The following is a 13,641-nucleotide window of genomic DNA, read 5'->3' as shown; positions in this document are numbered from 1 at the left end:
CTCCTTGTAATTTAACCCTTGGAGTCCAGGTATCATTCTAGTAAATCTACGCTGCACTCCCTCCAAGGCCAATATTACCTTCCTAAGAGGTGGTGCCCAGAACTGAACACCATACTCCAGGTGTGGTCTAACCAGGGCTTTTTATAGCTGTAGCATAACTTCTACCCCCTTGCATTCTAGTCCTCTAGATATAAAGACCAGCATTCCATTAGCCTTTTTGATTATTTTCTGTAACTGTCCAGGACATATGTACATGGACCCCCACTGTTTCAAGCTTTTCACCATTTAGCATGTACTCTGATCTTTTTTTTTAGGTCCAAAGTGGATGATCTCACAATTGCCCACGTTGCAATCCATTTTCCACAGTTTTGCCCATTCATTTACTCTATTAATATCTCGCTGCAATTTTATGCTTCTGAAAGCTTTACACAACAGTTAACATGATGCATCTTTTATCACAAATAAACTTTCAGATAATGGTCAAGAACATTTTATCTAGATTTCCAATCCCATCCAGAAATATTTCTGAGGTACCTGTTGCATTTTGCTTTTGTAATAACTGCATTCATGTGGCAAAAAGAAAATTATAAATAAGTGAATTTTTAGTCTTACAAGCTGTTTGCCGACCCAGTCATATTCATAATCGAACATGTAACCCTTCTTATCGAATAAGTCTGTGAAGAGTTTCCTTAGGTAGTCATAGTCTGGTTTCTCAAAGAAGTCCAGTCTTCTTACGTAGCGCAAGTATGTAGCCATCTCTTCTGAAAACATAAAATGCTAGTTTCAACATTTACCTTGCAGTCACCAAACATTATTCCTTTCAAATTTCATTATAGTGGGGGGAAAAGTAGCCAGGTGGAGACAAGATTAATAAAGTGAAGTTGCACCACAGTAACTAATGCAGCTTTAGCATACATTCTGTCATTTTCACAAAGAATTTTATTTGTCAGAAGATTAGCGTTTGGTTTTCCTCATTCCTTTGTCAAAAGATTTTAATGTAAGGAATCTTACAACACCAGGTTATAGTCCAACAGTTTTATTTGAAAATCACAAGCTTTCGGAGATTATCTCCTTCATCAGGTGAGTGAGTGAATGAGAGGTTCTCAAATCGCATATCTTATATTAGGCTGGGACACCATCACACCAATCAAAGGTGTCGTTGGTGTTGAGACAGGTTAGCCACGGAAAACAGTAGGTCCCAGTATACTGAATACACAATGGGTCAAATTACACTGACAAAGAGGGAAAGAGACCCGAAAGGCAGAGAGAGAGAGAGAGAGAGAGAGAATGACCAGTTGTATTAAAAAAGATAACTTTTTTTTCTGCTGGTGGGGTTACGTGTAGCGTGACATGAACCCACGATCCCGGTTGAGGCCGTCCTCATGGGTGCGGAACTTGGCTATCAAGTTCTGCTCGACGATTTTGCGTTGTCGTGTGTCTCGAAGGCCACCTTGGCGAACGCTTACCCGAAGATCGGTGGCTGAATGTCCTTGACTGCTAAAGTGTTCCCCGACTGGGAGGGAACCCTCCTGTCTGGTGATTGTTGCGCGGTGTCCGTTCATCCGTTGTCACAGTGTCTGCATGGTCTCGCCAATGTACCATGCTCCGGGGCATCCTTTCCTGCAACTTATGAGGTAGACAACGTTGGCCGAGTCACAGGAGTATGAACCATGTACCTGGTGGGTGGTGTCCTCTCGTGTGATGGTGGTATCCGTGTCGATGATCTGGCATGTCTTGCAGAGGTTGCCGTGGCAGGGTTGTGTGGTGTCGTGGACGCTGTTCTCCTGAAAGCTGGGTAATTTGCTGCGAACGATGGTCTGTTTGAGGTTGGGTGGCTGTTTGAAGGCGAGTAGTGGAGGCATGGGGATGGCCTTAGCGAGGTGTTCGTCGTCATCGGTGACATGTTGAAGGCTGCGGAGAACATGGCGTAGTTTCTCCGCTCCGGGGAAGTACTGGACGACGAAGGGTACTCTGTTGGTTGCGTCCCGTGTGTGTCTTCTGAGGAGGTCTATGCGATTCTTCGCTGTGGCCCGTCGGAACTGCCGATCAACAAGTCGAGCGTCATATCCCGTTCTTACTAGGGCGTCTTTCAGCGTCTGTAGGTGTCCATCGCGTTCCTCCTCGTCTGAGCAGATCCTGTGTATTCGCAGGGCCTATCCATAGGGGATGGCCTCTTTGACGTGGTTAGGGTGGAAGCTGGAAAAGTGGAGCATCGTGTGGTTGTCCATGGGCTTGCGGTAGAGTGAGGTGCTGAGGTGCCCGTCTTTGATGGAGATTCGTGTGTCCAAGAAAGAAACCGATTCTGAGGAGTAGTCCATGGTGAGTTTGATGGTGGGATGGAACTTCTTGATGTTATCGTGTAGTCTCGTCAGTGATTCTTCGCCGTGGGTCCATAGGAAGAAAATGTCGTCGATGTAACTGGTGTATAGCGTTGGTTGGAGGTCCTGTGCAGTGAAGAAGTCGTGCTCGAACTTGTGCATGAAAATGTTGGCGTATTGGGGTGCGAATTTGGTCCCCATGGCTGTTCCGTGTGTTTGGGTAAAGAACTGGTTATTGAAGGTGAAGACATTGTGATCCAGGATGAAGCGGATGAGTTGTAGGATGGCGTCTGGAGATTGGCTGTTGTTGGTGTTGAGTACTGAGGCTGTTGCAGCGATGCCGTCATCGTGGGGGATACTGGTGTAGAGTGCCGAGACGTCCATCGTGGTGAGAAGTGTTCCTGGTTCAACTGGTCCATGGGTGCTGAGTTTTTGTAGGAAGTCTGTAGTGTTCTTCGGGTAAGCATTCTCCAAGGCGGCCTTCGAGACACACGACAACGCAAAATCGTCGAGCAGAAATTGATAGCCAAGTTCCGCACCCATGAGGACGGCCTCAACCGGGATCGTGGGTTCATGTCACACTACACGTAACTCCATCAGCAGAAAAAAAAGTTATCTGTTTTTTAATACAACTGGTCATTCTCTCTCTCTCTGCCTTTCGGGTCTCTTTCTCTCTTTGTCTGTGTAATTTGACCTATTGTGTATTCAGTATACTGGGACCTACTGTTTTCCGGGGCTAACCTGTCTCAACACCAACGACACCTTTGATTGGTGTGATGGTGTCCCAGCCTAATATAAGATATGCGATTTGAGAACCTCTCATTCACTCACCCACCTGACGAAGGAGATAATCTCTGAAAGCTTGTGATTTTCAAATAAAACTGTTGGACTATAACCTGGTGTTGTAAGATTCCTTACATTTGTCCACCCCAGTCCATCACCGGCATCTCCACATCAAAAGATTTTAACAATAATATTTTTTTCTGCCAAAAGTTGCCATAGAAATAATTTTAAAATTAAATTCAGTACTGGGTATGCAGTCGAAACTGCTTTTTAATATCAGTATTTTTATAAAAATGGTTCGTCACCTCTTACTAACAAATGCAACAACAGCTTGATACAAGATTATAAATCTTTTTAAGGCTCCTATTCAGGGAGTGAGGATGCAGCATCCATAAGATCAGGCAGTCAGAACAAAATCTATTGGAGCTCAAAGTAACCAAATGGAAAATAGGAAAATCACTGCGCTTTTTTGCCTACAGCAAACACTAACTACATTAAAACTGAATTTAAAAAGCACACCAGTGTATGACTAAAACAAATATTGAGAGGCTATATAAAACTAGAGTTGTACAAATCCTTGGGACAACATTACCACGTTTTTTTCCAAGTCACATGTTATAAACAGTTTAATTAGAGGACATTTCTATTGTTTAATGTTATAAACCACCAACAGCAAATTCTTTCCCCAATATTAAAAGGATTATCTTCATTCTTTAGCTCCTCAGATTTCAAATGAGACAAAATCAACCAAGTACCTGAAGCTCTTCTATCTTAAATTATTCTGTTATCAGTACTTTCCATTGTTTTCAGAAGTTTGAGAATGCAAAATTATGATCTTTTCTATTGCACTCTTTCAAATTTCCAAGTAATCCCAACAAGAACAGCAAGTATGAGCGTGTATCTATTCCTGAGGGTGGTACAAAGGTAAATATAGAAGAGACATGATGGAGACCCGTTTGATGTAGATTATATATCCCAAATGGTTTAGAGGTTACAAAGTCAGGAAAGTATTGTGATCTTGAGGAGGTTGCATTAATATGGTATCCAACAGGTTCGCGACATCTTTTTCATTTATTTCATGGATATAAATAAAATAGATCAAAATTTAGGACCCAGATTACATCAGCAAATAGGAATTAAAGTGAGGCAAATTCACCCAGGACTGAGATGATAAGATATATAATTATATACAAGACCTTCAAACAACTAAAATAAAAACGTACCTCTAGATATTTTTTCAGGGACTAATTCAATTAGTTTGTGTCTCCTATGGACTGGTGGCAGTGTGGTTGCAAAAAATGCATCTGTTGTTTAAAAACTGTTTTTCCAGTGTGTGGACAAAGCAGAAATAGTCATTGGCATGTTCTGCTGTGCCCATAGAAGAAGCAGACATAATTCCATCAAAAATTATTAACTCCACTCACTATCTGGCCTCATACATAAAGAAAGTCTACAGAGATGAGCTGTGGGAAGCCCCTTGCATTTGTGGACCTGTACCCCAGTATAAGTCATTGCCTTCAGAATCAGAAGGAGGAAAAGAGGGAAAATCATCATAACTGAAGGACATCATCACATGAGCTGAATAATGCGAAACCCAACTTAAAACAGAATTCTTCTCTCCTTTGTCCCCAAAATTTTAGAACTTGTGCTCTTCAGACTTCAGCTGCTTTTACATTGCAGCCTAGGTCTTGTCTTTACTCATTTCCTTATGAACTACACAGCCAATGGCCTTGTAATCTTGTTGCAGCTGTGAGCCTTGCTATTCCACAAATGCAAAGACTGACTGCGACAATTTGGCCAGTGCTTAAAAGTCTTCAAAAAACCATCGCATTTAGCTTTCAGATACCATCAGCGGCATGAAATCCACATATCTGAGGCTAATTACACAAAATCAGCATAAAGATAGTTTACAATTAAACTTGATGTCAACAACTGAGAGAAATCAGGCCTGGAAGCACTCACACTTGCTACATACAAATAGTAAAATTAAAAAAGCACTAGCCCTTCGTTAGAAAGTCTATGGGCAAGTGCAAGTCTATGAGCTTTTGCACGCAATTTCCTGTAAATTAGAAATCCAAAAAGCACGGCACCCTCCACAGGACATCTGGGGCCTGTGTGAACTGGGCAAACAGCTGTGTATCTCCTTAACCAATCAGATTGAAGCATTGTTAATAAGCCATGCAGAGACTGAACCAGGAAGTGTAAGTTAGAATAGTGAATTTAATGTCAAGTCAAGTACAGGAAGAGAAATAAAGAGTGGGTAAGAAAGATTGTATTAAGAGACAGAGATAAAAGTGAAAGAAAGAAAAAGTAAACAAAAAATGTTTTATTAAATTTATACAATTTTTTTAAATGTCCAAAAATAATTAAAATCTAGGAATGAGACTACACTTGTAAAAGTTAATTTTCAGTGCCAGAGAGGTTGTTTGGCAATAATTAAGGCTCACCACAACGTTAAAATGGTACTTAGACTTGAAATAACTTGACTTAACTTTTGCTGGCGACTTTAGCCCATACTTGCAACATCAGTACTGGAACTTCACCTGGGGTGGGGGTGGGGGTGTGTGTGTGGAGAGCCAGGCAACGAGATGCCATTTTCATGCAGCTTTTGGAGGAGCATCGCATCTGAGAGAGCAACACGGCACACGGACTGCAGCGGTTCAAGAAGGCGGCTCACCACCACCTTCTCGAGGGCAATTAGGGATGGGCAATAAATGCTGGCCTCGCCAGCGACGCCCACATCCCGTGAACGAATAAAACAAAAACTTCCGGATTTCCACATTTAACTGCATATGTGCGCTCACCGGAAGTTACTTTCCAATTTGCACAAAATTAACGGTGAGTGCCATTAGCCTCACTGTTACTTTTGCAGCAAAATCTATCCCATTAACGCCAATAGCGCACCTTGAAAACATTACACATTGTAACATGTTTTGTGGCAGAAAATAAACACCAATGAATTTAAGCAGCACAAATGAGACTGGGCATCTGGAAACTTGAGAATCCTTGGGACTGTTGAGCAATTGAAAATTACCTGGAAAGTTTTCACATAACACTTCGACTGGCGTCGCTCGCTTGGTGTCCCCAATCTTCTGATATCTTTCTTTTAATGTGTCCGCCTGGGAAAAGAAAGTAAAGACAGCAATTATGTTACCAAGGCAATATTTAACTGTAATTAGCAGTTTGGATTATAACAGAGTGGGGAAGAAACTTGCCTTAAGGCCCTGCCAAGGAAGACTGCCACGGAGAAAATACATGAACATGTGACCTAATGCTTCTAAGTCATCTCTTCTGCTTTGTTCTGCAAGGAATTAAAAAAAATATTACTTTTTAAAAAATATTTCCATGGCGTTAAAACACATTAGCCACCTTGTAACATGGATGCTTGATTTTCTTTTTCTATCATTTAATTTATTTGTTTCAAGTACAATGCATATGAAAAAATGCTTGTTTTTATTCTGCTGCAAAATATTTCCATGGCGTTAAAACACATTAGCCACCTTGTAACATGGATGCTTGATTTTCTTTTTCTATCATTTAATTTATTTGTTTCAAGTACAATGCATATGAAAAAATGCTTGTTTTTATTCTGCTGCATACTAAGCAATCTCAATAATAGGTAGTTTTCAGTACAAAAGTTCAGCAAACCACAATTACACTACACACATGCACAAATAAAAACACACAACAGGCATCACTACAGTTATTTTCATTTGGATGGGTTGGTAGCACAGCAGGTGCTCGTTTTGAAATTAATCTTTGGGTTCAGCTTGGTTGTATTCTGAGGCTAATAGTTGATGCCATTGCTTAACCAAGTCTGGGATCTTCTCAAGAATTCTAGATCTAACTCTCTCTTTTGTGGGTAAAGCTAACCATTCACTAACAGAAGAATGTCTTCACTCCAATGCCCAAAATCACTCTCTTGGCCAATGTTAAGAGTACCAGAGTTGGTCTTCTTTGTGGTTTGAGATGATGGGGGTACTTTTAACCTAGCTCGTCTGGCAGGAACAGGGCGGGTTTGGGTTGGTCGCCCATTTTACACCCCGCCTGATTTTACTCTCCACTGAAGAGTAAGTGTGGACTTGGCAATACCAGTTTTTCTTTATTCTGCAACTTAAGTCACAGTCTTTCTGATATCCAATACGTCTAAATTCTCTCTGCAGCCCTGTATAATTTATTCAAGATTTTATATCAGGATAATCTAATGTTAGATTCTCTGGTTGCCCCAGCATATTCCTCCCCGTTCTTCTGGAGGTCTGCTTTCTAATTCTTTTGAATACCCAATGTCTAGTGAGAGTAAATATTTACAGAGTTGCAAAGCTGCATGACTCCAGATTGTTAATCATTTAGCAGAGGCCTTCTGGGGCCTTTATTAACTGCTCTTACATATAACTGTAGAATTTAGGAAAAATTGTCATGTTAATTGTTCTGGTAATACCATGCAGAAAGCCATCATATTACCCAAACCAAATTACAGAGAAAGCCACACAGGTGAAGTTTGCCTGTTACAGACTACACACCTCACCTGCCCAAGCTCAGAGAACTTAGGTTAGTAACAGGAACCCTCAAGTGTGCACAGAGGTACCAATGGAATTTAATTAGTTAAAACTGCAACTTAGCAGCAGAGTCCTGATGAGCTCTTTGTTTCTTATCAGGCTAGGACCACATTAGCCATTAACACATTGGCTTACGAGGTTGTCTGATGCAGAGTGGTAAAAATCCCAGGTCAACTGAAGGTCTACCCCTCCAGATCCCATTAATGAACCAGGTTGGCTGGTCAGTTATCAACAAAGTTCTCATAGCACCTGCGTCTGTGACAGAAAATCGACTTGGTAGGCATATCATTTTAAAGCAAACTTGACTGCAAAGAAACCCTATTTATCTTTGCTCTGACCAAGAAAGATAGTCACAGTTGATCATAAGATAACTAACAAGCAGAGGTTTGAGCCATTGCTAAAAAGATAGCAAGAATGAAAAACTCCTCCCAAGTTGCATGATAAGCAGCACAAGTTACCATAAAATGTGCAAGCAGGTTCACCACCCTCCTGAACACAGCATGGTCACTCATCATAATCTAACAAAAGGTGGCAGCACAAGTTGGAGGGCCAGAGCTTAATTAGCAGATTCATGTCTCTCTGCAGTACAATTAAGGTAGCCACCGAACCTTGGATATATAAGCATATTTGCAGATATGGCTTGCAATTAATTTGATCCACCTGCTGTTGTAGTAAGCCTCAGAATTTCAACATCAGTTAAATGACCAATTTCTGTGCGATGGAAGGACATACACAGAACAACTTATAACGTGCCAAAAACCTTGGTGTTCTAGGTGTCCAAGTTCATAACCATGGCCTTGTCGGCACTAACTGATAATCCACAGCTTCATATAAGGGGCTTTGGCAATGAAATGTGCCCACTATGAGGGTGACTCTCCCTCTAGGACACTAAGCAACAAATGCAAGTTGAAGCTCTCCCTTCCTGCAACTGCTTCCCCTTTTTCCACAAGTCCACCTCATATTACCAAAGTACTGGCATAGATGGCTGCAATTACCAGTATTTGGTAGAAGAGAAGAATTATGTAGTTAAGTATGTCACTGGCCAGTTGGTTCCAGTCATATTCTGTTGGATTAATAGATAGATTGGGTAGTTTCTGCTGTTAATCAATTTGGTGCAAAAGAGGTGGGCTGCATGTCAAAATAGCATGATCAGACATATTAGATGTTAAAATAAAGGGAGAAACTGAATTTGAGCTGGATACTCAGAACAGGGGACCAAAATTTAAATTATGGATAAGCAGAGCTTGGAGAATAGGGAAAAATGGGGGCGAGAGTGTAAGGGGAAAGCAACTCTTTGCAAAGTAAACCAGCACAAAAGGATTAAATCATGAAAGAAAAAAGTACACTTTTTAAAGCCAATACCTGAACACTACAAGAATTCAGAAAATTATATTGGCATCAAAAAATACGGTCCACTCCTCTTAATTCAAATTTGCTTATTCAAATTATCTAATAATTCAATTTGTTTTTCGCACTAGATTTCAACTTTGTTGTTTGATTCAAATTATTGGACAATTAAACAGTTTTAGTGCAAACGTGACTGAATTATCAGGGGTAAGCCACATTTATATTAGATAGAGTACAAAAACATCAGCAAGACTTATCCCAAATGTAAACAGGATGAGTTATGACAAAAGATTGGAGAAGCATAAGCTTTACAATCTCGGAAAAAGAGGGCCAAGGAGACTCACTGAATTATATAAAATATTAAATGGTTTAGGAATACAAGGTAAACCCAAATTATTTCTCCAAAGTAAACCAAGAAAGTAGGATCCAGTGCATAAATGGACATTAGTACAAAGTCACAGTGCTTTAAGCACAGAGCTTGAAGCACAGAACTTGGTGAGAGTTGGGTGAATCTGCTAACGGAATTGCTTGCTAAACAGAGTGATGACAGGAATTTGGTGATAGTGGGAATTTGGTGCAGAAGGTGCTAAGTATTTTAACCAAAGGGCAACAGTAAATATGTAAATAATCAGAGTAATTAATTAGATCTAAGGGGATCAAATTAAAATTAACTAAGTAGAGGATACCAACATTAAAGGGATCTAAATTGCACTAAATAAAAATCTGGTATACATAATTAATAAATAGGAGTTTTATATATATAAAAACATAAGCAGATAGACCTTTAAGCAAAATGATGAGACAGCTGAGACCCATTGCTTGCAATTCCTGTGCCACGTGGGAACTCCTTCATGTGTCCCAGGTAACCACTTGTGCAGGATGTGCCTCCTGTTGCTCAAGCTCGTGCTCAGGGTTTCTGAGCTTGAGGAGCGGCTGGAGTCACTTGCAGGGCATACCGGAGGCTGAGAATTTCCTGGGTCGTATGTTCCAGGAGCTGGTCACCCCGCAGCTACAGAGAGTTCAGGAGCGTAGTAAGTGGGTGGCCATCGAGCAGGGTAGGAAGAGGCAGGCAGTACAGAAATCCTCCGCAAGTGTGGCACTCTCAAACTGGTTTTCAGTGCTGAATACTTTTGTTTCTGCATTTGCAAATGTGAGTCTCGCATGGTGTATTGCCTCCCTGGTGCCAGGTTAAAGGACATCACTGAACGGGTACAGAACATTTTGCGGGGGAAAAGGGAAACAGCCAGAAGTCACGGTCCATTTTGGAACCAATGTCGTAGGTAGGAAAAGGGTTGAGGTCCTAAGACAGAGTTTCAGGAGCTAGGGAGGAAGTTAAAGAGCAGGACCTCAAAGGTAGTAATTTCTGGATTACTCCCAGTGCCATGTGCTAGTGAGTATAGGAGCAGTAAGATAAGACAGGTTAATGTGTGGCTGGAGAAATGGTGCAGGAAAGATTGCTTCAGATTCCTGGGGCATTGGGACCAGTTCTGGGGCAGGATGGACCTGTACAAGATGGACGGGTTGCACCTCAACAGGGGGTTGGGACCAATGTCCTCACAGGGAGGTTAATGACTGCTGTGGGGAAGGGCTTAAAATAATTTGGCAGGGGGAGGGACACCAGGATGAAGCATTAGAGAAGAGATACAAGGTGCACAGAGGACTGGGAGAGACAAACTGCATTAGAATAAGGAGTAGTTCAGAAATAGGAGTGACCAGACAAGGGGTAAACGTGATACAGACTAAGATGGGTTTAAGAGTGCACGTGCATAAATGCACAGAATATGGTAAATAAGGTTGGTGAGCTGCAGGCACAAGTAGCCACAGGGGTTAATGATATAGTGGCAATAACAGAGATCTGACTCAAACAAGGGTAACAACAGGCCCTTAATATTCCTGGCTACAATGTATTCAGGAAAGATGGGGAAGGAAATAAAGGAGGAGGGGTCGCAGTATTGATCAAAGATACTGTTACTGCACTGGAAAGGGATGATGCACTTGAGGGTTCAAAGACAAATCTATTTGGTTAGAATCAAGGAACAACAGAGGAGCTGTTACACTGCTGAGGGTGTATATTATAGGCCATCAAATAGTGGGAAGGAGATAGAGGAGCAAATTGTAGAAAGATGCAAGAAGTTTAAAGTAACGATAATGAGGGATTTCAATTATCCTAATATAGCCTGGGAAAATAACAGTGTAATGGGAAAAGAAGGGGAGGAGTTCCTGAACTATGTACAAGAGTAAACAATTTTACAACACCAAGTTATAGTCCAGCAATTTTATTTTAAATTCACAAGCTTTCGGAGGCAACCTCCTTCCTCAGGTGACGATCGTTCACCTGAGGAAGGAGGTAGCCTCCGAAAGCTTGTGAATTTAAAATAAAATTGCTGGACTATAACTTGGTGTTGTAAAATTGTTTACAATTGTCAATCCCAGTCCATCACCGGCATCTCCACATCATATGTACAAGAGAACTTTCTTGACCAATATGTTTATAGCCTAACAAGGAAGGATGCAGTGCTGGATCTAGTTCTGAGGAATGAAGTGGGGCAAGTGGAGCATGTTTCAGTGGAAGAACATTTGGGAAACGTGATCACAATATCATCAGGGTTAGAATAGTTATGGAAAAGGTCAAGGAAAAATCATATGTGAAAATACTCAGCTGGAGGAGGGCTAATTTCAGTGAGTTGAAAGAGGATCTGGCACAGGTGGTTTGGAATCAAAGATTGGCAGGTAAAACAGCAAATGAGTAATGGGAGGCCTTCAAAGAGGAGATAGCTCGGGTACAGACCAGTCAAATTCCCACGAGGGGGAAAGAAAAAGCATCCAAAGCTAGAGCTCCCTGGATGACTAAAGATATAGAGATTAAAATGAAACAGAAAAAGGAGGCTTACGATAAATGTCGGGTTCATAATTCAGTAGAGAACCAAGCTAAATACAAAATGTACAGGGAAGAACTGAAAAAGGAAATAAGAGGGGCAAAGAGAGTGTATGAGAATAGATTAGCGAGTAATGCAAAAGGCAACCTAAAAGTCTTTTATAAACATATAAATAGTGAAAGGATAATCAAAGGAAGGGTGGGGTCGATAAGGGACCAAAAAGGAGTTCTTCTTGTGGAGGCAGGGGGCATGGCTGAAATACTAAATGAGTACTTTAGATCTATCTTCACTGAAGAAGAGGATGCTGCCAATGTCACAGTAAAGGAGGAGGTAGTAGAGAAATTGGATAAGATAAAAATAGATAAAGAGGGGGTACGGTAAAGGTTGGCTGCACTCAAAGTAGAAAAGTCACCCAGTCCAGATAAGATGCATCCTAGGTTACTGAGGTATGTAAGGGTGGAAATTGCAGAGGCTCTGGCCACAACATTCCAATCCTCCTTAGATATGGTAGTGGTGCCAGAGGACTGGAGGATTGCAAATGTAACACCCCTGTTCAAAAAAGGGAAGAGGAAAAAACTCGGGTTACAGGCCAGTCAGTCTAAGGTCGCTGGTGGGGAAACTTTTAGAGACATTAATCGGGGACAAAATTAATTATCACGTGGAAAAAAAAGGGTTAATAAATTAAAGCCAGCACTTATTAAAGGCAAATCATGTTTGACTAACTTGATTGAGTTCTTTTTTATTTATTCGTTCATGGGATGTGGGCGTCGCTGGCAAGGCCAGCATTTATTGCCCATCCCTAATTGCCCGAGAAGGTGGTGGTGAGCCACCTTCTTGAATCGCTGCAGTCCGTGTGGTGACGGTTCTCCCACAGTGCTATTAGGAAGGGAGTTCCAGGATTTTGACCCAGCGACGATGAAGGAACGGCGATATATTTCCAAGTCAGGATGGTGTGTGACTTGGAGGGGAACGTGCAGGTGGTGTTGTTCCCATGTGCCTGCTGCTCTTGTCCTTCTAGGTGGTAGAGGTCGCGGGTTTGGGAGGTGCTGCCGAAGAAGCCTTGTCGAGTTGCTGCAGTGCATCCTGTGGATAGTACACACTGTAGCCACAGTGTGCCGGTGGTGAAGGGAGTGAACGTTTAGGGTGGCGGATGGGGTGCCAATCAAACGGGCTGCTTTGTCCTGGATGATGTTGAGCTTCTTGAGTGTTGTTGGAGCTGCAATCATCCAGGCAAGTGGAGAGTATTCCATCACACTCCTGACTTGTGCCTTGTAGATGGTGGAAAGGCTTTGGGGAGTCAGGAGGGGAGTCACTCGCCGCAGAATACCCAGCCTCTGGCCTGCTCTTGTAGCCACGGTATTTATATGGCTGGTCCAGTTAAGTTTCTGGTCAATGGTAACCCCCAGGATGGCGATGGTAATACCGTTGAATGTTAATGGGAGATGGTTAGACACTCTCTTGTTAGAGATGGTCATTGCCTGGCACTTGTCTGGCGCGAATGTTACTTTAATGAAATAAAGGAGAGGGTAGTACAGCTGATGAGGTGCATATGGACTTTCAAAAGGTGTTTGATAAAGTACCACATAATAGACTTGTTGGCAAAATTGAAGCCCATGGGATTAAAGGGACAGTGGCAGCCAGAATATAAAATTGGCTAAGGAACAGAAAGCAGAGAGTAGTGGTGAACAGTTGTTTTTCAGACTGGAGGGAAATGTGCAGTGGTGTCCCCCAGGGTCAGTGTTGGGACCACTGCTCTTTTTG

At 41.9% G+C, this 13,641-nt stretch overlaps 1 protein-coding gene across 5 annotated transcripts in view; it reads right to left on the bottom strand.

Annotated features, from left to right (window-relative positions):
- The window catches only part of LOC137320980 (casein kinase I), a 233,028-nt gene that overhangs the window by 59,192 nt on the left and 160,195 nt on the right, over positions 1–13,641 (bottom strand). For 3 of the 5 annotated variants that reach the window (XM_067983040.1, XM_067983042.1, XM_067983043.1), the window contains exons 7-9: positions 6,317–6,402; positions 6,136–6,220; positions 613–761 (exon numbers count right to left, since the gene is read on the bottom strand). In XM_067983040.1, the coding sequence (XP_067839141.1) occupies positions 613–761; positions 6,136–6,220; positions 6,317–6,402 (320 nt within the window). The remainder of the gene's footprint in view (positions 1–612; positions 762–6,135; positions 6,221–6,316; positions 6,403–13,641) is intronic. The other 2 variants (XM_067983041.1, XM_067983044.1) reach the window with 1 other exon arrangement.

The sequence above is a fragment of the Heptranchias perlo genome, chromosome 4 (genome assembly GCF_035084215.1).
Source record: "Heptranchias perlo isolate sHepPer1 chromosome 4, sHepPer1.hap1, whole genome shotgun sequence".
Classification (NCBI taxonomy): Eukaryota; Metazoa; Chordata; class Chondrichthyes; order Hexanchiformes; family Hexanchidae; genus Heptranchias; species Heptranchias perlo.
This window is presented reverse-complemented; position numbering and strand designations above follow the sequence as displayed.